The 26,212-nt window shown below is 43.0% G+C and overlaps 1 protein-coding gene across 5 annotated transcripts in view; it reads right to left on the bottom strand.

Annotated features, from left to right (window-relative positions):
- Positions 1-3,295: 3,295 nt before the first annotated feature.
- LOC115172243 (SAM and SH3 domain-containing protein 1) overlaps positions 3,296-26,212 on the bottom strand; it is an 84,192-nt gene continuing 61,275 nt past the window's right edge. For 3 of the 5 annotated variants that reach the window (XM_029729480.1, XM_029729482.1, XM_029729483.1), the window contains 20 exons: positions 23,293-23,427; positions 22,974-23,024; positions 22,499-22,554; positions 18,082-18,122; positions 17,647-17,736; positions 16,250-16,362; positions 15,890-15,991; positions 14,170-14,302; positions 13,429-13,707; positions 13,040-13,239; positions 12,538-12,612; positions 12,295-12,441; positions 11,974-12,112; positions 11,588-11,757; positions 9,557-9,763; positions 7,016-7,166; positions 6,695-6,826; positions 4,211-5,211; positions 3,686-3,817; positions 3,296-3,558 (listed from right to left, as the gene is read on the bottom strand). In XM_029729480.1, coding sequence (XP_029585340.1) covers positions 3,502-3,558; positions 3,686-3,817; positions 4,211-5,211; positions 6,695-6,826; positions 7,016-7,166; positions 9,557-9,763; positions 11,588-11,757; positions 11,974-12,112; positions 12,295-12,441; positions 12,538-12,612; positions 13,040-13,239; positions 13,429-13,707; positions 14,170-14,302; positions 15,890-15,991; positions 16,250-16,362; positions 17,647-17,736; positions 18,082-18,122; positions 22,499-22,554; positions 22,974-23,024; positions 23,293-23,427 — 3,411 coding nt within the window. In that variant the 3' untranslated portion in view covers positions 3,296-3,501. Of the gene's footprint in view, positions 3,559-3,685; positions 3,818-4,210; positions 5,212-6,694; positions 6,827-7,015; positions 7,167-9,556; positions 9,764-11,587; positions 11,758-11,973; positions 12,113-12,294; positions 12,442-12,537; positions 12,613-13,039; positions 13,240-13,428; positions 13,708-14,169; positions 14,303-15,889; positions 15,992-16,249; positions 16,363-17,646; positions 17,737-18,081; positions 18,123-18,250; positions 20,403-22,498; positions 22,555-22,973; positions 23,025-23,292; positions 23,428-26,212 lie in introns of those variants that run through there. The other 2 variants (XM_029729481.1, XM_029729484.1) reach the window with 2 other exon arrangements.

Genomic DNA, 26,212 nt, shown 5'->3' with positions numbered 1-26,212 from the left:
AAGCAGAGATTTAGCGTTCTTGAAATAAAATGTGAATGATTTCTGAACAGAGGCCCTTCAGGACCAGGCTGTAAACAGATGCTCTGCTAGAGATAAATCATGAAACAATATGATCTATTCACTCGGTATGCACCTTTTTTTGGTCACAATCAGTGATACCTGCCATTGCACATGAATTAAATTAATGCATTAATAGAGATTTTGCCGGCTTGATATAAAATGCAATTGATTTTATGAATTGAATCTCTACTGTGAAATAGTGTTAGAAGTCATTTGAATGTTTTGGAAGCTACCAAGACTAATGACATTGAATGAATACATTTTTGGATTCTACTGAACAGTACATATGCCATTTAAACATAGCCAAAACCCCTCAGGGAGAAGGATATTTCAGACAAGCAATCAATAATCGCTGCAGTAGAATAGTACGGCACAGGGGCTTGACATTTCAGTTAGTATTGTTTTAACCCTTGTGTTTTCTTAAGGGTCAAAAATGATCCACCACTATGTTTAACAGCAAAGAAAAGTCCCTGAATTATATTTTTTCAACTTGAAATTTGAGGACTTTTCCTAGAGTGACCCCAACATTAGAAAAAGTGAAACATCGCCTTTGTTCATATTTCCATGAAAGCTGTACACCACCAGGGTACAAAGATTGTCTTAGGGTCATTTTTGACCCGGTAGTTATAAAATAATTTACACACCACAAAAACCAAAGACACACACACACACAATGAGAAATTGAGATGTGTGCTACTGATTAAACTGAGTCAAAACTAAAACGTTCTTGTGCATGTGCAGCATCTCCCCTCCACGACCCCACACGACTCAAGTTCACAGACAAAATAAAAAGAATTTCAGACAAAATCAACAAACTTTCAAACAAAATAAACATTTATTGAAAGCATTGTTTACTAATGGGGAATGCAGTCTGAGGCTATAAAGGTGCTGCAGATGACAGTCCCCCCAGCTCTCTCTTTGCTGAAGCCATGAGTGCACTTTTCAGTGCCCAACAGGTCGTATATCTGATTTTTTCAGATGTCCAGGAGGAACAAGAGAACAATGATTTAGAAGAGGAGGAGGTATATGAAGAAGAAGATGGGGAAGAATACAACCCAGAGCACGATGCATCATCTTCAGATAAAAAATAAATCCCCCAAACTGAAAGAGACATTTTTGTCAAATAACAGCAAAATAACATGGTCCTTGTCACCATATGACAACCAGAGCAGGATGGCAGCACAAAATGTCATAAGGACACAAGGCATGCAGTTGCCCATGCCCAGGACATTGCCTTAACATTCTACTTGTTCATCACATCAGCCATCGAAAAAATCATCCTGGAGATGACAAATTTGGAGCGTTTCCTGGAAAAGGATGGATGAGATTGACCTGTGTGCCTACATAGGGCTGCTAATCTTAGCGAGTGTGTATAGTTCACGAGGAGAGGCTACATGTAGTCTCTGGGATGCAGAGAGCGGAAGGGCGATTTTCCGTGCCACGATGCCGCTGAAAGTCTTTCACACTTTCTCAAGAATGATACGATTTGATAACCGTGAGTCAAGACCTGCAAGACGTGTGAGACAAACTGGCGGCCATAAGAGAGGTCTGGGAGAAGTGGGTGGAGCGTCTGCCATACCTCTACATCCCTGGGCCTGAGGTAACAGTGGATGAGCAACTGGTTCCATTCAGAGGTAAATTTGTGTTTTCATATCTGTAATGTAAGGGATTTTCACTGTTATTTTTATTATGTATTGCTGTAATATCATTGATTTATGTGATTGTTTTCTGTGACACCGATACTAATTACTGATAGTAATCTCTTGCGTCTAAAGGTCACTGTCCTTTCCTACAGTATATGCCTGTGACGCACAATCCAGCTACGCTTGGAAGATGCAAGTCTACACAGGGAAGCCGACCAGTGGAGGCCCAGAGAAGAACCAGGGGATGCGGGTTGTGCTTGATGTGACAGATGGACTGAGGGGGCACAATGTCACGTGTGACAATTTCTTCACCTCTTATGAACTCAGCCAGCAGCTCCTGAGGAAGAAGATCACCATGGTTGGCACAGTTAGAAAGAACAAGCCTGAGCTCCCCCCTGCACTCCTCGCAACAAGGGGGAGAGAGGCCTTCTCATCAAAGTTTGCCTTCACCCCCACTCTAGTTTCTTACCTCCCAAAGAGGAACAAGAATGTGGTCCTCCTGAGCACACTGTGCAAAACGGCTGAGATCAGTGATCGTGAGGACAGGAAGCCAGCCATCATCCTGGACTACAACCACAACAAAGGAGGCGTGGACAACCTGGACAAGGTGATTGGAACTTACAGCTGCAGGATTATGACTGCCAGCAGGCTCGTGGTCATCTTCCATAACATCATTGATGTTTCCTCATACAATGCCTTTGACATAGAACAAGATCAACCCTACCTGGATGCCTGATAAGCGGGAGGAGGGTGTTCCTGAAGCAGCTGGGAAAGGCACTTGTAACTCCACATATTCAAAGAAGGGAGCGCCGCCCCCGGACAGCAGCCTCTGCAGCGCTTGTGAAAGCTGTTCAGGGGGCTGAATCTTGCCCTGATCCATCTGAGGCTGCAGCTAGGGCAGGCAAGAGGAGGAGATGCCAATTCTGCCCCCCAAAGAAGGACTGTAAAACAAATACTATGTGCTGCACATGAGAAATACATCTGCAAAGTCCATGCACACACACACTTGCATACAGTCCTACATGTGGAATCGTTAAAAAAAATGGGAGAGGACTAGTATTTTGTAGTTGAATTCCTCATTGTACAGTATATAAGAATATCTCACTATGTTGCCAAAAAAGTTCAAGACTGCTTCAATAAAATGCATTTAAAACTACTTTCTGCACATTTCTGCTACTTTCTTAGGCTATACAAGTGCCATCTCTTGCTAAATTGTTTATGTTTACACCTATGCAGTACCTTTAGCAATAATAATAAATAAACCTCTACTTTAGTAAAGAAAACAATTATGACAGGTGTGTTGTAATAAAAACGAGTGGTGTCCACTGATTAAATGCAGTCTTCCTACATTGTGAAGAGGGAAAACCCAGATATTCAAAGTTTGTGATGAATGACAGGTTGTTTCTTCATGCAAAATACATTTGGGGTTTAAAATTCAATTAAGCTGCTTTATTTTAGGGCTTTAGTGAAGGCAGGTAATTTTTTACCCTTAGGACAAGGGGAGTATACAGAATGTTAAGGCTACACGTGTTCAGATATCTCAGTTTTTTTTATACATTTTAACTTTCCAGAAAAGGTACATTGAAAGAAAATGTTTTGTATTGCTTTAATGGCACTCAACCTTATACAATATTTAAATGAAGAAAAAAAGAATAAATCAGTAGTCAGTCGCAGTATTTCATGTACACTATTAACATGATAGCTTAAAAATGTTCATAATAGTTTAGAATCAAAGGTAAATTACTTGATATGAAACCTTGATAGGAAACCCAGTAAGCTGCAGTAAATGATATTTGTGTCAGTCGTCAGTCACTGCTGTTAGTCCAAGCGCTAGGGTCTGTGGCTTTTGACACACCTGGGGGTATGGAGGATAGGAAAAGCCATTTAGAGCATTGTCATGAAGATAATGCTACCCTGAACGTATTTAAAATGTTCTAAAGAAGGAATAAATTAAGACTGTAGTAGTATAGAAGGTCACTCACTGCCATGCGCTGCTGCTTGCGGAGCTGTGTGAGTCTGAGCAGGTCCATGGCATACATGGTCTCTGTTAGAGGCTGGTTCAGGTCAGTGGCGTACCTCTGGACCAGAGACTGGGGGATTCCATAGCGACCATACTGCAGGTGGAGATGGGTCAGAGTGAAACACTGGGCTTAAAGGGGCAACATTGTGGGTCCGTCCCAAATGAGACCCTATTCCCTATATAGTGCACTACTTTTGACCAGAGCCCTATGGGCCCTGGCCAAAAGTAGTGCACTATATAGGGAATAGGGTGCCATTTGTGAGGAGGCCAGTGAATGTGTTGTGTACCCTTTTGCATGTAGACAGCACTGTGGATACCTTATGTAACTGAACACAGTACTTACATTAACACATTGAAATGTTATGAGCATAGTACTGCTGCTTAATCCTGAGTGAACATAGTGCTACTTAGCCCCCCCCGAGTACTTCTTAGTACTGCATGAGCATAGTACTACTACCAGTACTGTATAATTGTGGTGAGAGCATACCTTGTCAGAGAAGGGCTCCGCTGTCAGATCTATCCCCTCTGACTCCAGTCTTTCCTCCAGGAGGGGTCCCAGGTTGACCGACCTGACAGGCATAGTTTCCATTCCCCCAGCAGGCTGCGTCCTGTGGGCTTCAGACTGGAGAGGATAGTCTGCAAGGTCACAGTCTGAGATACAGGTGTGGGTTGCCAGGTCTGAGCTGCACGGTTGGGTTGTTGCCTCTGTAATAACTTCATCCTTTAAAGAGGTGCCATCTAAAGAGAAGAGTTTATAGGCACTACCACCGTCACTGGTCATTGCTGGGGGTGATGATGGTATACATGGGTTTGACAGGAAAGGCTTGGCTGAACGATGCTTGGGCCTACGTCCTGGTGCTGGAGTGGATATTTTGAGGTGTGTGTATGGAAGGAGGTCTGTTAACCTGGGAACTCCCATGTCCAACTCTAACGTATCAGACAGAATACTACAAGGTGAGGGGAGCAGTGGTTGTGAGGGCAGGAAAGATCCTTCAGAGTGTGTCAACAACTGCTGTAGGGCCTCCTCTTGTGTCGGGTAGCCCTGTCCCTTAGCCTTGGACATGGTGGTATGAGCTGGCTTCATGTCTTCCAGGGTGTGGAGCTCAGTGGTGTAGAGGCCCTGGTCTGAGTGAAGCTCCCCCAGGGGGAGCAGCCCCAGGGCTGTGGGAGTAGGCTTACCTGCCAGGCCCAGGTTATCACAGCTCCAGCTCCTCAGTGGCATGGCTCTGTGGGTGTGACTGTGATGGCTCTGGCTCCTGCCTGGGCTCAGAAGGTTGCAGCTGGTCATGGAGGCTCCTAGAGATGGTAAGGTAGTGGACTGGTGCTCTGGTCTGGTCTGTAAGGTGGTCTTGCTGGGGTGGATCAGGGGGAGGCTGGGGTGGGTCGGGGTGAGGGGGAGGCCGGGGGACTCTGGGGATGGGAGGTGACTGGATTGAAAACCAGACGAGGACCTGCTCATGGAAGAAGACGTCTTTTTGCCCCTCCCTCCTGAAACAAACAGGTACAGGTGTGTGCATAATGCACATCATTTGTTACTTACTTTATTATATGAAGCTCTTTCCAGAGGAAAATAGAAATACATGAGGAACAGAAAATCAAAAAAGAAGAGTATTTATTGAATTGTGAAAGTTGACTGGTATACAGTGGTTGTCCGGTAGGAATTGATGGTGAGTGAAATGAAAGGAGGCAGAAATAAGCAGGTAGACAGGCCGGTCTAGTACACCACTGAGTAGTTTATTCCATCCCCGGGCTCTCACTCAGACAGTGGCACACTTCAGAACTGCTCAAAGACTGTCGTTATGTCCCAATGGGCACCCTATTACCTATGTAGTGCACTATGGGCCTTGGTCAAAAGGAAAAGGGTGCCATTTGGGACTTGACCTAATATATCTCAGCCAGTATTACTCCTAGCATCAGAAGTGCTATGGAAGATTGCAATGAACTGTATTTAACACAGATTTGAAGGTTTCCTCAACTCTAATACACAGTTTATATCTTAGACATTTTAATAATTTGTTTCAGTTACAACTATGCATTTTGATGCGCCCACAATTATTGTTGAACAAAAAATGTTGCGCCCCCAAGTATAATTGAACCATTTTAGTAAATCTTAAATTATTTGCATAATGCAGGTCTGTATTTAAGCACATCATAAAATATTGTGCAACATATGGTTCTGAACTAGAAAAATATACACACAAAAACAGCAAAAATCTAGAGAGAAATATACAAGTGTGGAAAATACTCTGACGTCAAACTCTCCACAGAGGCTGTTGACATTCACAACAGCCTACAAAAATCAGCACCATTCTTTGTTATACATTATTTTAAAGACTAAACCCAAAGCAAACAACCACAATAAGAATGGTATAGTTATCAAATAAAGCAAGCTTTCACAGTAAATATGTAAGTAGTACTGACAAGTATTTATTTTTAAACTACAGCTTATCGTCACACCTTTGGTTCAACAGTCACCATTTTCAGCAAATGCAAAACCACCATCACGCAGTATACTAAGACAGAACTCTTCCTGTATAGGTCTAGAAACAGCCCTACAGAACACATACAGTAGTACAGGTCTCTGAAAATAATTGAGTTACTGAGTGTAAAAGAGTTAGCTGTCCTCTCCCTGTCTTTTCTACACAGGCAGAGATAGATACCATCTGATCAGTTCAGTTCTCCCCCGTTTTCAATGAAGGGAAAATACATTTTTGGAACAAAAAAATACAGAGTCAGAAGATCAGTGCCTGTATTCAAAAAGCTCTGCGTAAGAGTGCTGATCTAGGATCAGGTCCCCCTGCTGTCTATATAATCATATTTATAAGATCTAAAAGGCAAAACTGATCCAAAATCAGTCCAGAATTAGGAGCCCATAGCCTTTAGATAGAGAATGAGGTGGTTGGAGAAGACCCATGGCAGCAAGAAGAGGATGAAGAAGAGGAGAGTCAGAGTCGAGTCAGGCTGTCGTTACCGTTCTCCAGATTCTCGTTGCTCTCGTAGCAGCCAGAGTCTCGTGGGGAGTCCCCCAGTAGGCCCCGGCGGTCCAGTAACAGCTTCTCCTGAGAACCCCCTGTCTGGCTGCTACGGTCCGGGTCGCTGCTACCTGTAGGGCACAACAACACCAGCAGAGGGACGTCAACGGGACAGAGTCAAACGTGGTTTCCATGTTTGAAAACGTTCCATTTATTCCATTACAACGAGCCCGTCCTCTTATTGCTCCTCCCACCAGCATCCTCTGGTGTCTATGTGCGTGTGTGTTTCTGTGTGCGTGTCTATCAATGTGTGTACTAACCGTCGTACTCCTGCAGAAGCTCCACAGCAGTGAGCAGCACAGCCCTGTGTTGAGGGTCACCGATGTCAAGCTCGTCTAGATCCTCCTCTTCCAGAAGCTTAAAGGTATCCAGGTCCTCATAGCCATTGAAGAGGAAAGTGGGTAGGTGCTCCTGGGGCAAAGGATAGGGGAAGGCTTAGGTCAGTTAGGATCACCGCTTCATTTTAAGAATGTGAAATGTCAGAATAATAGCAGAGATAATGATTTAGTTCAGCTTTTATTTCTTTCATCACATTCCCAGTGGGTCAGAAGTTTACATACACTCAATTAGTATTTGGTAGCAATGCCTTTAAATTGTTTAGCTTGGGTCAAACATTTTGGGTAGCCTTCCACAAGCTTCCCACAATAAGTTGGGTGAAGTTTGTCCCATTCCTCCTGACAGAGCTGATGTAACTGAGTCAGGTTTGTAGGCCTCCTTGCTCGCACACGCCTTTTCAGTTCTGCCCACAAATTTTCTATGGGATTGAGCTCAGGGCTTTGTGATGGCCACTCCAATATCTTGACTTTGTTGTCCTTAAGCCATTTTGCCACAACTTTGGAAGTATGCTTGGGGTCATTGTCCATTTGGAAGACCCATTTGCGACCAAGCTTTAACTTCCTGACTGATGTCTGGAGATGTTGCTTCAATATATCCTCATGATGCCATCTATTTTGTGAAGCGCACCAGTCCCTCCTGCAGCAAAGCACCCTCACAACATGATGCTGCCACCGCCATGCTTCGCGGTTAGGATGGTGTTCTTCGGCTTGCAAGCCTCCCCCCTTTTCCTCCAAACATAAAGATGGTCATTATGACCAAACAGTTCTATTTTTGTTTCATCAGACCAGAGGACATTTCTCCAAAAAGTATGATCTTTGTCCCCATGTGCAGTTGCAAACCGTAGTCTGGCTTTTTAATGGCGGTTTTGAAGCAGTGGCTTGTTCCTTGCTGAGCGGCCTTTCAGGTAATGTCGCTATAGGACTCGTTTTACTGTGGAAAAAGATACTTTTGTACCCGTTTCCTCCAGCATCTTCACAAGGTCCTTTGCTGTTGTTCTGGGATTGATTTGCACTTTTCACACCAAAGTACGTTAATCTCTAGGAGACAGAACGCGTCTCCTTCCTGAGCGGTATAATGGCTGCGTGGTCCCATGGTGTTTATACTTGTGTACTATTGTTTGTACAGATGAACGTGGTACCTTCAAGCGTTTGGCAATTGCTCCCAAGGATGAACCAGACTTGTGGAGGTCTCCATTTTTTTCTGAGGTTTTGGCTATTTCTTTTGATTTTCCTATGATGTCAAGCAAAGAGGCACTTTGCTGAAGAACACCATCCCAACCGTGAAGCACGGCGGTGGCAGCATCATGTTGTGGGGGTCCTTTGCTGCAGGAGGGACTGGTGCACTTCACAAAATAGATGGCTTCATGAGGATGGAAAATTATGTGGAGATATTGAAGCAACATCTCAAGAAATCAGACAGGAAGTTAAAGCTTGGTCGCAAATGGGTCTTCCAAATGGACAAGGACCCCAAGCATACTTCCAAAGTTGTGGCAAAATGGCTTAAGGACAACAAAGTCAAGGTATTGGAGTGGCCATCACAAAGCCCTGACCTCAATCCTATAGAACATTTGTGGGCAGAACTGAAAAAGCATGTGTGAGCAAGGAGGCCTACAAACCTGACTCAGTTACACCAGCTCTGTCCGGAGGAATGGGCCAAAATTCACCCAATTTATTGTGGGAAGCTTGTGGAAGGCATACCCAAAACATTTGACCCAAGTTAAACAATTTAAAGGCATTGCTACCAAATACTGATTGAGTATATGTAAACATCTGACCCACTGGGAATGTGATAAAAGAAATAAAAGCTTAAATAAATAATTCTCTACTATTATTCTGACATTTCACATTCTTAAAATAAAGCAGTGATCCTAACTGACCTAAGACAGGGAATTTTTACTAGGATCAAATATCAGGAATTGTGAAAAACCGAGTTTAAATGTATTTGGCTAAGGTATATGTAAACTTCTGACTTCAACTGTAGGTCTTGAAATACATCCACAGGTACACCTCCAATTGACTCAAATGATGTCATTTAGCCTATCAGAAGCTTCTAAAGCCATGACATCATTTTCTGGAATTTTCCAAGCTGTTTAAAGGCACAGTCAACTTAGTGTTTGTAATCTTCTGACCCGCTGGAACTGTGATACAGTGAATTATAAGTGAAATAATCCGTCAGTAAACAATTGTTGGAAAAATTACTTTTGTCATGCACAAAGTAGATGTCCTAAACGAATTTCCAAAACTATAGTTTGTTAACAAGACATTTGTGGAGTGGTTGAAAAACGAGTTTTAATGACTCCAACCTAAGTGTATGTACATTTCCGACTTGAACTCTGTATATCACAAAAGGAGGAGGATATTAACAGCATTTAAGTGTGTGAGTGTCTACAATTACTGTAGGGTTGTTACTACGAGGTTGAGTGTGTGAGTTTATCTGTGTTTATATTGTTCAAGTCGAGTCATTACTTTGAGGTTGATGCGTTCCAGGAGTTCCTCTACAGAGGTGGGTTTGGGCTGCCGTCCCTTCCTCCTCCGTCGGGTGTGTTTAGGTTTGTCTTCCTCCTCAGCCAGAACGTCCACGTAGATGAACTTAAATGTTCCCACCTTACTGTTCAGCAGGCCCATCCACGTCCCCATTGGAGGCTTGCTGATGATGTCAATCACATCACCTCTCTGCAAAACAAGAACAAATACTGTGATTGGTCCATTTGGATAATGAGATACACATGCATATATACACACACACACACACACACACACACACAGTGAGGGAAAAAAGTATTTGATCCCCTGCTGATTTTGTACGTTTGCCCACTGACAAAGAAATGATCAGTCTATTATTTTAATGGTGGGTTTATTTGAACAGTGAGAGACAGAATAACAAAAAAATCCAGAAAAACATGTCAAAAATGTTATAAATTGATTTGCATTTTAAATGAGGGAAATAAGTATTTGACCCCCTCTCAATCAGAAAGATTTCTGGCTCCCAGGTGTCTTTTATACAGGTAACGAGCTGAGATTAGGAGCACACTCTTAAAGGGAGTGCTCCTAATCTCAGTTTATTACCTGTATAAAAGACACCTGTCCACAGAAGCAATCAATCAATCAGATTCCAAACTCTCCACCATGGCCAAGACCAAAGAGTTCTCCAAGGATGTCAGGGACAAGATTGTAGACCTACACAAGGCTGGAATGGGCTACAAGACCATCGCCAAGCAGCTTGGTGAGAAGGTGACAACAGTTGGTGTGATTATTCGCAAATGGAAGAAACACAAAAGAACGGTCAATCTCCCTCGGCCTGGGGCTCCATGCAAGATCTCACCTCGTGGAGTTGCAATGATCATGAGAAGGGTGAGGAATCAGCCCAGAACTACACGGGAGGATCTTGTCAATGATCAAGGCAGCTGGGACCATAGTCACCAAGAAAACAATTGGTAACACACTACGTCGTGAAAGACTGAAATCCTGCAGCGCCCGCAAGGTCCCCCTGCTTAAGAAAGCACATATACATGCCCGTCTGAAGTTTGCCAGTGAACATCTGAATGATTCAGAGGACAATTGGGTGAAAGTGTTGTGGTCAGATGAGACCAAATGGAGCTCTTTGGCATCAACTCAACTCGCCGTGTTTGGAGGAAAAGGAATGCTGCCTATGACCCCAAGAACACCATCCCCACCGTCAAACATGGAGGTGGAAATATTATGCTTTGGGGGTGTTTTTCTGCTAAGGTGACAGGACAGCTTCACCGCATCAAAGGGACAATGGACGGGGCCATGTACCGTCAAATCTTGGGTGAGAACCTCCTTCCCTCAGCCAGGGCATTGAAAATTGGTTGTGGATGGGTATTCCAGCATGACAATGACCCAAAACACACGACCAAGGCAACAAAGGAGTGGCTCAAGACGAAGCACATTAAGGTCCTGGAGTGGCCTAGCCAGACTCCAGACCTTAATCCCATAGAAAATCCGTGGAGGGAGCTGAAGGTTCGAGTTGCCAAACGTCAGCCTCGAAACCTTAATGACTTGAAGATCTGCAAAGAGGAGTGGGACAAAATCCCTCCTGAGATGTGTGCAAACCTGGTGGCCAACTACAAGAAACATCTGACCTCTGTGATTGCCAACAAGGGCTAGGTCATGTTTTGCAGAGGGTTCAAATACTTATTTCCCTCATTAAAATGCAAATCATTTTATAACATTTTTGACATGCGTTTTTCTGGATTTTTTTGTTGTTATTCTGTCTCTCACTGTTCAAATAAATCTACCATTAAAATTATAGACTGATCATTTCTTTGTCAGTGGGCAAACGTACAAAATCAGCAGGGGATCAACTACTTTTTTCCCCTCACTATACACACGTATATATACACACATACACATGTATACATACACACATACGTATACATACACACACACACACACATATACAGGTACACGCACACACCCACACACACACATACATACATACATATATGTGTATGTGTATGTGTGTGGGTGCATTACCTTCAGTTTGAGAGAGTCAGTGTCGTAGGGGCTGGGGGTGAAGTCAGTGTGCACCATAGCTCGACCACAGAAGGGTCCTCTGTAGGGAAGTTCATCCTCCTCTCCATCCTCAGACTTCACACTCTCTCTGTTGCTGTTGGAGGAGTCTGTGGTGCCCACTGTCTGACCACCTGCAAACAACAAGAGATGAGAGGGTCATTCAAAGGATCTAAACCACATCAAATTCTATGGAAAATGAACATGCAAGAGTTGTCTGTTCTGCCTGCCGGTCACTGTAAATAACAGGTTCACTTTGGAATTAAGCTGAATATAGGCCACATACAAGACAAATAAATGTGGACCCAGACAGACCCCCACACCTACCCCCAAACACAGGTGGTACTTACTCATGGAGCTCTGTCCGCTGAGGGAGCTCCTCAGGCTCTCCACTGAGCCTCCAGCCTTCAGCTTGGGTTTCTCCAGTGAGTCTGTGTCTGTGTGGCTGTGGGGGGACTGGGGCCCGCTGGACATACGGTCTGGGCTTAACTGGAAGGCAAGAAGACGAAACTACAGGTTTATTACATGGTTACTACACGTTCCCTCCAGCTTAATCTATCAATCATCATGAACCAAGTCCAACGAATTGCCACCAGGGACACGAGCAAGATTGTCAGTATGGTTTGACCACTGGGTCATTTTGCATACGATTTGCATCAAGTCTGACGTACCTGTTCAGAGAGAGCGCAGTGGTATCTCTTTGAGATGCGTTTTCTCATGGTTTCTTTCACTGACTTCACTTTCTTGCCCAAAGAGATTCGATGGTTCGTCTGTGGAGACTTGACTACGCCTTTCACACCGGCATCCCCATCTTTGCTCTAAAATTAGTATGAAGTATGGGAGGTCTGGAAACAAAAGCATTGGAAAACAAAAAATCCCAACTCAATGATTCAAATGATTGTTAAACTACTTACAGTGAGGTCCTGATCTCCGGTGACCATGTGCAGAGACCGGTTGGTCAGATCAAACCCACCAAAGCTACAGGTTCTCTGTGAAACAAAGGAGGAAATCAATAAACCACCTTAAAAACTATCACTTCCAAATGGAGATATTGACAGGTTCATCAATCAAGCACATACGACAGTGTGGTTCATTGTGACGATAGTTTTGGACTGAGTGAACATCCAACCGGTCCTAGCCTGGTCCCAGATCTGTTTGTGCTCATGCCAACTCAATTGCCGTCATTGTCAAGCCAAACATTACAATTCCATAAGGAGTTGGCAAGGGAGCAGAAACAGACTGGCACCCAGGCTAAACTGTCCCTGATTAAAGATATAGAAACTACACAGTGCATACACTAATTCCTAAACGGCACCCTATTCCCTATATAGTGTTCTGCTTTTGACCAGAGCCATGTGGGTAGTGCACTATATAGGGAATAGGTTGCCATTTGGGATCCGGCCAAACATTACTCACCCCATGGTAGCTGAGTGGGCCGATTACTCTCCTGATCTCTCCATCCGTGACTGACCGGGCCATCCTGGGTCCATCCTCTCCACCACCAACCTCTATCTCTGACAGGGAGGAACCACTACCCCCGGCCCTCACTGCCCTCACGTCGCCGCTGGGGCCTGTGTCCGGGCATCTCCCTGGGCTACAGGCTGGGCTGGATCCTCCTGCATCATCAGGTAAAAGGAGAGAACGTGCTCAACTCTTATCATCTTGCTTAAACAAATGAAGGTTGCTAGGAACCAAAAATAGATCACATAAAAAATAACTGGGATATAAGTAGCAATTGAAGCTTAGTTTCAATTTTGTCATAGCAACACATCTTAATAGAAGAAGAAAATTGGGACTTTCTTCACCCGTCTTACTGAAGGCTGTGGACAGTCGCTGGCTGGTGCTGGAGACTGTATCCAGGCTGTGGGTGTGTGTGTTGCTGCTGCAGGTGTCCAAGGAGGAGGAGGAGGGAGAGGTGGTCAGGCTGTCTGAGTCTCGAAGGTCATAAGTCAGCTGGTCGCGCAAGGCGGAGGACAGGGAGTCATCGAGGTGACACCCGCCAGACTGCTTCTTCTGAACCCCAGAGTACAGGGACAGAGAGGACATGGCATCACCCAGGACAGGCCCGACCATACTCAGAGACTCTGGGAGGGACAGGGGAGGTGACAGGAGTAAGGACAGGTTTGTGGCAGAGCCAGGGAATCGCAAGACAATGTGTTGTGTAATGGATGACAACTCAACTTGGATTAGTAGTAGTAGTCCTTTTTTAAACAAGCCAAGTGAAGACCTCTAGAGAACAACAACATAGTTTGTTGGGTATAGACTACAGACTATTTAAAGGTTCACATCTGGACCCTAATGGGACTTGTCCAAATCATATCTGGTGCACTATGGTCTTGCCCTAATCTTCACCCTACACTTGTTGAAAAAAAGGTGCCATCTAGAACCAAAAAAGGTTATTTGGCTTTCCCTATAGGAGAACCCTTTGAAGAACCCCTTTTGGTTCCAGGTAGAACCCTTTCCACATAGGGTTCTCAATAGGGTTCTCCTATGGGGACTAAGAGTGTTTGGGCTTGTCATAACACTCCTGCAGTGACCCGTCTCACCGTCAGACCCAGGCTTCTTGGACTCGTCGATCCTGAGGAGTTTCTTGCGGACCCTACGACTGGAGCTGACCAGCTTATGGAGCCGTCTGAACGTCCCGGACTCCTCCTGTTCACCATCCGACTGCTCACATGACTGAAGATAACAGACGAACCGGGTTGGAAGGAGAGGAGACCCAGTTAAAAGGTGGTAAGGATGATAAAGAGTCAGTCAGTAGCTCTGAAGCCTTAAAACTAGGAAAATGGAACCTGTGAAAATAATGTACATTTGAATGTTTATTTGACCTGTTTATAAGTAAAGTTAGTATTAGAAGGATTCTTCACCCTTTCCGAGAAATGCATAATGGGAACATAGCTCTATTATTGTTAAGGTAGAGACTGCATGCAGCACATGACCTCAATATAAATAACGAAGTATCAAACCAGAGTGTAGACCTGCAGTTTATGTATAGGCACTGTGGTCGGCCTGTTTGACTCAGAGGTTTGCGCTAGAAAACAAAAAGGTCTGAAAGCTGGAATACCCCATCTACATGAAAAAAGGTCAGAGCAGTTAGAAGTGTCAGACCAAAATATCATCTCATATGTAGCGCCTGGGACAGTGGTCAGAACAAAACCATCAGTTTATTCACAGTGGATCAATAGTTCAGCGCGCCACAGCTATAAAATCAGCCGCTTTCCCACGTCATTTTTATATGCTTTTGATGACGCACTGAATGTGCTACAGCTCACCAGTTAGTGAGAAAGAAACCATATGTGAAAGCTACAGCTGTGGGCCAGAGGAGAAAAAGAAACCATGGTTATCATTTCTTAAATATAGCCTAGCAGACATCTGACCACATGGGCTCATCTTGTCACAGATCATCTCATCTTGGTGAGATAAAATGTACACCTGATTCAGGGGCGTTCATACAGGCTATATCACAGTACGCATAGCATCTTGAACCATTAAATATAATGCCCATTCTGCCTGTCTAGAGCAGGTTTCATCTTGGCAAAAAAAAAAGAGATGAGATTAAAAATGTTTGAGAGAGTACTCTATTATTTACAGAACTATAGTTGTAAATTCTTCATGAGACAACTCAAAGAATGATAAAGAACAGTTCAAAGTATTTTCTAATAATTGGAAGATAAAGTTGAAGTCAGAAGCTGTAGCTGCAACATGGAGCCAAGAACTAGCAGGAAAACAAGTGAAGTCTCCAGGAAAATGCGCATCAATTTAAAGCTCAAAAGTGCAAACACTTTGGTTTTGATGGGGATACACTACAAACAGAGAATTAGGTTTATACATTTTTTTTTTTAAAGTGACAGTGGGGGGATAGAGAAAACGGCCGTGTGAAGAGATGACAGAGCGAGAAACAGAGTGAGGCCATCCAGATGAATCTGAAATATGTGGGCTGGACCTGAGCCCCCTAATCACCCCAACCATGCAGAAAAGAGCTGTGGCCTGCATAACACAGCACAGTGCTGAATCTACCCACTCACAGCAACACAATAGGGGGTTAAGCAGGTGCTTTGACTGGGATGAATAGAGGACTGCCTGTTGGGAAAGGGCCTGGAGTGGGCAGGTTGCAGGTTACACACACAGAGAGAGACCGAGGGGGGCATAAACACCTCACTAGCCTTGTTAGATGGCAGGACGATGAGCTCATACGGTATACACCAAACACACCAAATCCATACAGAGCGACAACACTTATATCCATGAGTTATCAGCGACACTTACATTGCAGTTGGAGGACTCGTTCAGGGTTGGACTGGGAGCATCAGGCCATTCTGTAAGAACAGTGCTGCAGTTCTGCCTGCTCTGGGTCTCAAACTCTTTCAGCTGTGAGGAAGAGAGGGGAGAGAAGAGAGGAGAAGGAGACTCCATAAGTATCCAATATGGCACTATAAGAGCTAAAGCAGCACAATAAATACGTGATCAAATCAGACTTGTATTCCCTCGTTATAAATCCTACTGAGATGCTCAATATCCAGTAATTGCAGAGGACGCCTACAGTACATCCTGAGAAAAGAGATCCAGTACAGTATCTGGAGGAAACTACATCATACAGTAGGAAGACAGGAAGTGACATCATCATACCCTTGCCAAGGCCTCCTCCACACTTATCATCTTCTCCTTGACCATCATCATCAGCTGGATGCGCTCTTCATCACTCATAGTGATGTCACTGGCTACAAAACCTATGTCCTCACCTGGTAAATAGAACACAGGGAATTTAAGAAAAGTATTTTTCAAATGTTAGGAACAAACTGTGTTTTTAACTAATAGAAACATGTGTAGATATTTGTAAATATGTATGTACTGTATATATTATAGGTTTTTTGTTAATGTAAGTTTAAAATGCGTATTATTATTTCATTGTTATTAGACAGTAGTTGCCATATTATTATTGTTACTAAGTATAGTGTGCATTTTTTTACACTATTGAAAATGAGATGGTGCATCTAAACACTTCTTTTTTTAAATCACATTGAAATGTATTATTTTTCCCCCCACACCAAATACAAACAACAACTTCAACGCAAACAACGGCTACATCTCTTCTGCCCAGACCCACATGCTCATACACCATCCCTAGCGCCTGCATTGTTTGCCACATGGCCTGAAACTGCACCATTTTGTTTCTCTCCATAGCCCACGCACTTTCAGTAGTGAAATAATAAAATCGGTTGATTTTTCCATTGTGTTCTTAGTAAACGTTTTTCTCAAGATGAGTGATTAGAAGAGAATCGTCCAACCCATCGGGTATCTCACTACACCCCCATATGCCATGTCTTGAAGTATGCAGACAGATTAAGAGCACATTTAGATTGTAATAGTTATGTAATACTCCGCCCGCAACTTCGACTTTATAGCGTTCCCAGAAAGGATGGATTATTGAGTCTTATTAGTTTTACACTTAAAACATGACTCTGCCAATGTGCTGTAGAATTTGTGAATTTTGTGTAAGAAATTCTATACATTAGTTTATACTGTATTAAGGGTACATTTATGTTAACTGTAATTTTGTTAGTTAAGCTCCAACTTTCCCTCCATTTTATGCCAACAATAGTTCTTGGTTCCAATAGTTTATATTTTCTAAGAGTTTGTCAGTTGGATAGGCTCTCTGCAAGGTTTTGTACATCTTGCATATTGTATATTGTATTCTGAAAAGATTTTTAGCAAAGGGGGCATTGAGTTTTCAATATTGGTCAGGTATATCAGGAGATCTGCAAATACGTTTTGTTTATATTCATACCGCTGCCCCCAGCACATGCCGTGTGGGATCGAATACCAGTCCCAACTCTCTCCTATACACTATTCCCTTTACCAGTTTTTCCTTCATTTCAGAGCAGTCCCTTTCAATAAACACATGAAAAATACAAAATTAGATTAAAAAAAAAAACAGATGCAGTGAGAATGGGACACAGTTCCCTGATTTGTGTGATCAGAAATGTTGGGTAAAGACGGAGGATGTGTCCAAAACAAAAACATACCTCTTGTGGTCTGCCGCACGACACCTTTCTGCGACTTCCGGAAATTCTGCCAGAATGACTTATTTTTCTGTCTCTTTCCGTCCCATTTTCCTAAACAAGGAGGTACAGTAGGGTTTAAAACATATAAAACCCACACTGCCCCATACAATGGCTACCCCTAGCAAACTTTCAAAATATGTAGATGGTTTTTTAAGTTATGCATATGTAGTTATTCCAAAATATAACACATTAAATTGTGTCTCAATTGTGATCAAAACAAAAACTGTCCCAAGTTCAATCTTCAAATGAGGTACTATTGTAGTAAATTTGTAGTCAGACACAATGACAACAGTTGTGTTTGTAGTTACACACAATTTAAAATGTCAAGTAATTACATGATATTTTACCTAGACCCATCAAACTACAGAACTGATGATAAAAAATAAACAAACATACCCCCTGATGCATCCTCAGAACTTGATTTATGCATGGACAACCTAAAAATAAACCAAGATTGAATCAAAAACAAGACAGATGGCACAAAAAAAAAAACACAATCCAAGAAATAAAAAGATGCAGAGTCCGGTCACAGACATCATCATCATCATCATCATCATCATCTCACCTGTTTTCCAATGCAATTTTCTTCATTGTACTGCTGCTATCCTACTGTACCGTCTTCGAACAAAACACCCCTTTATCCACTGAGTTCTCTGTCCCTGTTCAAGAATTACAGACGCGTGCACTGTCCCTAACAAATATGCACTACCGTATCCCTCACAAATGTGCACTGTCCCTCGTGCCACTGGACCCGGCCAGTACAGTGCAGTGTTAGTGGGGGCCGCTCCCAGTGGTCAGTCCAGATGGGAAAACATCACGCTGTCAGTCTGCTGGACAGAGGTCAGATCACTGAGGCTCTCTCAACAACAATAGAGGCTTTTCACACCCCGACTGCCTGGGTTTTACTGACTGCACTCACTTCAACACTACAGCTCTTCACGTGGCCTCCATATCACCCTCTCAAATTTCTCTCTCTATCGCTGTTCTGTCTCCCTCTCTAACTCTCTCACACTTGCTCTTTCACTGTCTACCTTGTCGGTCTGTCTCCTCACTCCCTCTCGCACCCCTCTCTCTCCCAATCTCTCTCCTCTGACATCAGCTGATAGTCTCTAGCATCAGCAACAACTATCATTCCCCATCGACACAGTTCTACAGGTGGCCACAAGAGGGTGCCTTGCCTAAATTCACAGCAAGCCCAGTACTGTACAACCTTTCCCTCAGCAAGATTAGTAGAAATCAAGGCTCTTGTGTTCTGGTCGTTTATGAAGTGAACCAATTCTCAGAGGTGGCTACTCAAAACCAGCATACTGTATAAAGTCACGTTACTTTGAGGTGATTTGGGATACTTCTTAGAGCATGCTAACAGGAGTTACTACTTCAATCATTGTTTTGCACTGGACAATGCTAAAGCTAAGGTGGAACTAGGCAAGTAAACAAACTTAAATCTGGTGTTGCAGACACCCCGCTGACTCAGTGTATAGTACTATGCTATTACTCATTACCCAGATTCCTCCTTTCCTCCCTTATTTCTCCTGCGTTCACAATATGACCATCTCCAAACACACAATAGGGGGAAGGACAGGACGTTTCCTGTTGGTATACTAGCAGAGGAACACTTCATAAAAGGTGGCTGGAGGTCATCAGGACAGGAAGTATGAAACATTTCCTCGCGCTGACTAGGGGCTGCGTGCCAAATGGCACCCTATTGACCAGAGAGAACCCTATGTGGCCTTGGTCAAAAGAAGTGCACCAAATAGGGAATAGGGTGCCATTTGAGACAGAACCTATGGGGATAATGTATGAAAGGGAATGACTGTCTTACTGACTGTCCTGTCCTATGAGGCTCATTTTACAGAAGTGGTGGAAACATACAGTATGTGTTAAATACTAAAACTTTGCATATGTTAAATCTTGTCCTGAATTCCTCACCATCCCACTAAATGTGTCACTACTGAAACAGTGAAAAGTTGCAATAAAAGGCACAGTAGTGAATTTTGATACATTTTTGATTACAGATTAATTTTATTAGCATACAACATTTACTAAATAGTAAAAACAGGCCTTTTAAACTGACTTTAAAACCTTAAAATGTAATTTAGGGAAATATTGAATATTTTACAGAGAAAAATTAGACAATGTTGATTTTATGAATGAATCTGCAACCTATTGATTGAATTACTTACGCATCTAATTATGTTGATTGATTTTTAAAAAATGGTCACTTTACCCATCTTATTTGTGGCAAAATATCCGCCGCGTTGGTAGTGACATTTTCTTCGGTTGTGACCTGGCGTGTACATTTTGAACTTAACTGCTTCCATATCGAATGGGGCACATGTGATTCACATCATTATCACAATCAATAAAAGACATGTCTTTCTGTCTGCGTCTGTCTGCCTTCTCACTCCTGCCCTCTTGCTCGTGTACCTCTTGGATAAATATTTCACGAAATTTGACTTACTTTCCCACTTCCTTCCTTCTAGCATTTATTTCTATATCAGATATTCTTGATATTGCACAGGGTCCGTTTTAAACTCTGTCCGCTGTACTTTGACATGTTGGCACCTTATGGATGTCCCTGTCCTTCAATAATTCTAAAAAAATAATCAAACATATAAATAATTATTAAAATAATACAGTGGACTAACAATCAAGAGTCACTCATAAGCTACGTTTCCATCCAATTGGCGACAGATTTAATGAAAATATTCTAAAATCTGCATAAAAACAATATGCGCAGTTTCCCACCAAATTCACTTGTTGCGGATAAAAGGATGTGCGTGATGATGTAACCGATGTGAAATGGCTAGTTAGTTAGCGGTGGTGCGCGCTAATAGCATTTCAATCAGTGACGTCACTCGCTCTGAGACTTGAAGTAGGGTTTCCCCTTGCGTTGCAAGGGCCGCGGCTTTTGTGGCGTGATGGGTAACGATGCTTCGTGGGTGTCAGTTGATGTGTGCAAGGGTCCCTGGTTCGAGCCCAGGTTGGGGCAAAGAGAGGGATGGAACCTACACTGTTACATTGGTGCCGTGACCCGGATCATTGCTGTGGAAAAGGAGGAGGTCAAAAGGGGGGGTGAGTGTAACCGATGTGAAATGGCTAGTTAGTTAGCGGTGGTGCGCGCTAATAGCATTTCAATCAGTGACGTCACTCGCTCTGAGACTTGAAGTAGGGTTTCCCCTTGCGTTGCAAGGGCCGCGGCTTTTGTGGCGCGATGGGTAACGATGCTTCGTGGGTGTCAGTTGTTGATGTGTGCAAGGGTCCCTGGTTTGAGCCCGGGTTGGGGCGAAGAGAGGGACGGAACCTACACTGTTACAATGACATAGTACACATAAAAATACCTTTTGCGGGTTAAATTCCCATGTACATCCTTCAAACTGTACGCAGAGACATAAAAATGGTATCCACGAGTTCGTCTTTCTCAGGGGAAATAGATTGGATTTTGATTTATTAGCGACAGCTAGTCTTACTGGGGTCAGACATATAACCAAAAATACATCAGACAAAAGACTTTACAATTTGCATGCATTTAAAAACATTAACATGTAGTGTGTGTGTGCATCTATCAGTTAACTCACATCAGTACATACACACAACAAGTAGGTCACATGGGGAGAGGCGTTGCGCCTTGAGGTGTCGCTTTATTTTCTTTAAACCAGGTTTGCTGTTCACTTTACTATAAAAGATGTAATGGAGTTCCATGCACTCATGGCTCTGTATAATACTGTACGTTTCCTTGAATGTGTTCTGGGCCTGGGGACCGTGAAAAGACCCCTGGTTGCATGTCTGGTGGGGTAAGTGTGTGTGTGTCAGTGCTGTGTGTAAGTTGACTACGCAAACCATTTGGAATTTCCAACACGTTTCTTAAATAAAAAAGGGCTTCATTGCCAAAATCCTGAAGCATCCATTTAATGAATCCCCATAGCGAGCATATGCCTGGCTAGCCTTAAATGTATCAGATGTACATCCCAGCAAACATATATTTTTGTCTCAAAACCGTACTTTACATATTTCTTAAAATATTAGATGTTCGGTGGGGACACCTCTTAAAAAGACATGAAGGTTTAGCAACTTGCTCACAAATTTTCTCCACAATGTTTGCAGATAAGACTACTCACCATGTGGCCATGCTGGAGAGGGGTGCAATCCCATCACCTGGTGATATTTGTATGGGTGTAGCTTAAGGCACATTCATTCTGCAGTCTTTTAATGGGTGTGTTTCGCTAGTGCCATCAAAAAGGTAGGAAAGCATATCTTTATTTTTTTTTTTTACATGCTTAAAAATATACAAAACTACTTATTATTAGGTCAGTTTTCTTTCAAATATAATAATATAACAATTCAAGATGTTCTATTGAAATAAGTGTAATTACTTTAACATCTAAATTCATGAATTGTGTTTAGGAATCAGGGTTAGGGACCTCCACCTCAATAGGTGTATAAACAATGACTTTGTACTATATTCATTAAAAAATATGTTTGTTATTGCCTTGGAATTAATTAGAACATATATCATGAAGTAAGTTTGGAGACTTAACCATTTTAGTTTCTTTGGAGTGGGTCAGCAATTTACACCACTTCTGTAGAGTCGCCCAAATACCTCCCAGGAGTTTGTCAATTTACAGAAAGACAATTTCACTAGGACATGAAGACAATGTATGGGACTGCTATGACTTTCCTACTTCACTGATCGACAACACCAATTGAACTACATACAGTATAAGGACATCACAATATAACACACTCCACACAAAGGGGAGACAATACCGTTGACGACTACAGAATAACAGTTTCAGTATCTCTACGGTCTTACCTTCTCTCTGTCTCGGGAGTGGACACAGCGCTACTGCTACTCAGCCCTAGCGAATCCTGTAGAGAACAGAACAATGCAGTCAGACAGGCAGGCAATGGAAACTGACAAACTTAGAGGAACCACAGTCTAGCTCACTGGCCGGCATATTGGTTTGGAACTCTTTAACGTGTATCTCATTGGCCACAAAAAGGCTACAGTGCACATTCCTCGGGTGTATTTTTTGAAACGTTATTTCCGGACACATATTAACAGTATGCATTACAAATAACAAGGCCACAGAGTCTCCATTATAGAGAGTGAAACGGGAATTTGTGATCAAGGAAAACCAAGATGTTATAATGCTACAATGACAGGGCTGTGATCTGGTTCATAGCTGATCTGATGTCTGCAGGATCAGGGCTGAGAAAATCCCTCCTCCCAGAGGGTTAACATACAATAGGGGTCAAAACCAATAGGGAGAATAGGAGTCCGTCACCTGTATCTGTGAGCGAGGCTGCAGTGATGTGGGCACTAAGTCAACCTTTTCCTGAAACGCACAGAGGCAAATTAAGGAATGACAACATCTGATTCAATCAGCATTTCAAAACATAAATATCTTGATAAATGAACGGGACAAAATTGTAACGTCACCCTAAACTCGCACACATATTAGAGGATTTAAATGAAAACCACATTTCTAAAGGCTTCCTCCACATCATTTGAATTAGAATGAAGTCGGTGCAAAGCGGGTATCCACAGATGGAAAAAAAACGTTGTAATCTGTATCACACTGAACATGTAATATATGATCGTACCATCTCTGACTCTGCAACTTGTACAAGTTTGCGTTTGCAGATCTCCTCCATTCTGTCTTGGACGTCAGTGAGAGAAGTGCTGTAATACTCTGAGTACTCCTGAGCCAAGTCCTCAAAGGTTCCCAACGAGCCATCCTAAAACAGAGAAGACATAGTCCGTAAGAACAGCGAGGAAGTCCTACCTCACCACATAGTAAGGATCTACATGTTACGGAGAGTCAGCACAAGCCATCACATTAGACTCACAATCAGTGCATACAGCACCACAGAAGACAAATAAACTGACCAGTGTTTTTTACAACATCAGAAGCAATAGGAATGTGGAGTGGTAGAGAACCAGCAAAGTGTGTTTGTGACCAGGGCCAGACCGAATGTGTGTGTCTCTGAGCTACTGTACTTGCCTCTCCCCAGTTGCCCATGACCCCTACACTCTCCAGACCTCCTCAGCTGTGACCCCAGAGGCATAGCGAGGGGGAGAAGCATTGTGACGCAGCTACAGTTCTCTTTGACCTCACAACAGTCAACAGGATCAACTTGAGTCGCTGTGGGATCATAGACACATCTCAGTGTACCATAAATTATCGGGAACAGTAGAGGCGCGTTTTCCTTGACAGAAACCCAGGACCTCCAGACCCACACATGACTCTGCAGAGACTTCCTGCTATTGTGTTCCTTAGTGCCCTTTGTTGTATTGGCTGAAGAAAAAGATGGGAAAGTTTCAGGACTTTTGCAGACTCATCTCCTGCAAATGTCTTCAAAGTATTGCTAAGGATTTTCATCTCACAAAATGGATTTATAAAATTAATAATATAGTGATATCGGTTCACTGTCCTACAGAGGCTGAAATCATTTAAGGCCAGGCACCACAGGCTGAAATTACATTTTTTCATCAACCTATCAATTTTGAGATTTCTTGGTATTTTGTTCCATTAACATTAGTATTTTCAAAAAGTAAACCTAAAAATGAAGAAAAAAATAAATCATTAAAGTTATAAACTCCCTTTTTCAGGACCCTGTCTTTCAAAGATAATTTGTAAAAATCCACATAACTTCACAGATCTTCATTGTAAAGGGTTTAAACACTGTTTCCCATGCTTGTTCAATGAACCATAAACAATTAATGAACATGCACCTGTGGAACGGTCGTTAAGACACTAACAGCTTACAGACGGTAGGCAATCAAGGTCACAGTTATGAAAACCTAGGACACTAAAGAGGCCTTTCTACTGACTCTGAAAAACACCAAAAGAAAGACGCCCAGGGTCCCTGCTCATCTGCGTGAACGTGCCTTAGGCATGCTGCAAGGAGGCATGAGGACTGCAGATGTGGCCAGGGCAATAAATTGCAATGTCCGTACTGTGAGGCGCCTAAGACAGTGCTACAGGGAGACAGGAAGGACAGCTGATCGTCTTCACAGTGGTAGACTATGTGTAACAACACCTGCCTGCACAGGATCGGTACAGCTGAACATCACACCTGCGGGACAGGTACAGGATGGCAACAACTGCCCGAGTTACAGCAGGAACGCACAATCCCTCCATCAGTGCTCAGACTGTCAGCAATAGGCTGAGAGAGGCTGGACTGAGGGCTTGTAGGCCTGTTGTAAGGCAGGTCCTCACTAGACATCACCGGCAACAACGTCGCCTATGGGCATTAACCCACCGTCGCTGTACCAGACCGGACTGGCAAAAAGTGCTCTTCACTGACGAGTTGCGGTTTTGTCTCACCAGGGGTGATGGTCGGATTCGTGTTTATTGTCGAAGGAATGAGCGTTACACCGAGGCCTGTACTCTGGAGCGGGATCGATTTGGAGGTGGAGGGTCTGTCGTGGTCTGGGGCAGTGTGTCAGAGCATCATCGGACTGAGCTTGTTGTCATTGCAGGCAATCTCAATGCTGTGTGTTACAGGGAAGACATCCTCCTCCCTCATGTGGTACCCTTCTTGCAGGCTCATCCTGACATGACCCTCCAGCATGACAATGCCACCAGCCATACTGCTCGTTCTGTGAGTGATTTACTGCAAGACAGGAATGTCAGTGTTCTGCCACGGCCAGCGAAGAGCCCGGATCTCAATCCCATACTGACTGCTACTTTTGATCCCCCCCTTTGTTCAGGGACACATTATTCAATTTCTGTTAGTTACATGTCTGTGGAACATGTTCAGTTTGTCTCAGTTGTTGAATCTTATGTTCATACAAATAGTTACACATTAAGTTTGCTGAAAATAAACGCAGTTGACAGTAAGAGGACGTTTCGTTTTTTGCTGAGTTTATTTTGTTTATCATACTACCGTCATCACCATTTTTATGAATTTTAACCACTTTAAAATGGACACATCAATAATTTCAAAGCTCACTACATTGAATTACACAACTTCAAAGCCCATTTCATAGAGAATGTTAAAGTGGACTATAGGCAAAGGGTGGCTACTTTGAAGAATCTCAAATATATTTAGATTTTTTTTTTTAAGTATACAAAAAAATATTATATTTGTGTCTACAATCAACTGGTCAAAGTTGATTGTGATATGATTAAGATAAAACAAACAGCCCTACTGGGGTGTCGAGCCTGGTCTTAATGTACAGTATATACACAGAATTGTTTTATTTTTTTTAAACGCAACAGTGTTGGTCCATGTTTCATGAGCTGAAAGAAAATATCTCAGACATTTTCCATATGCACAAAAATATTATTTCTCTCAAATTTTGTATACGTCCTTGTTAGTGTGTGGCATATCAAGAAGCTGATTAAACAGCACGATCATTACACAGGTGCACCTTGTGCTGAGGACGATAAAAGGCCACTCTAAAATGTGCAGTTTTGTTACAACACAATGCCACAGATGTCTCAAGTTAAGCGGGCATGCAATTGGCATGCTGACTGCAGGAATGTCCACCAGAGCTGTTGCCAGATCATTTAAT

This window comes from Salmo trutta, chromosome 33 (assembly GCF_901001165.1).
Source record: "Salmo trutta chromosome 33, fSalTru1.1, whole genome shotgun sequence".
Lineage (NCBI taxonomy): Eukaryota > Metazoa > Chordata > Actinopteri > Salmoniformes > Salmonidae > Salmo > Salmo trutta.
This window is presented reverse-complemented; position numbering and strand designations above follow the sequence as displayed.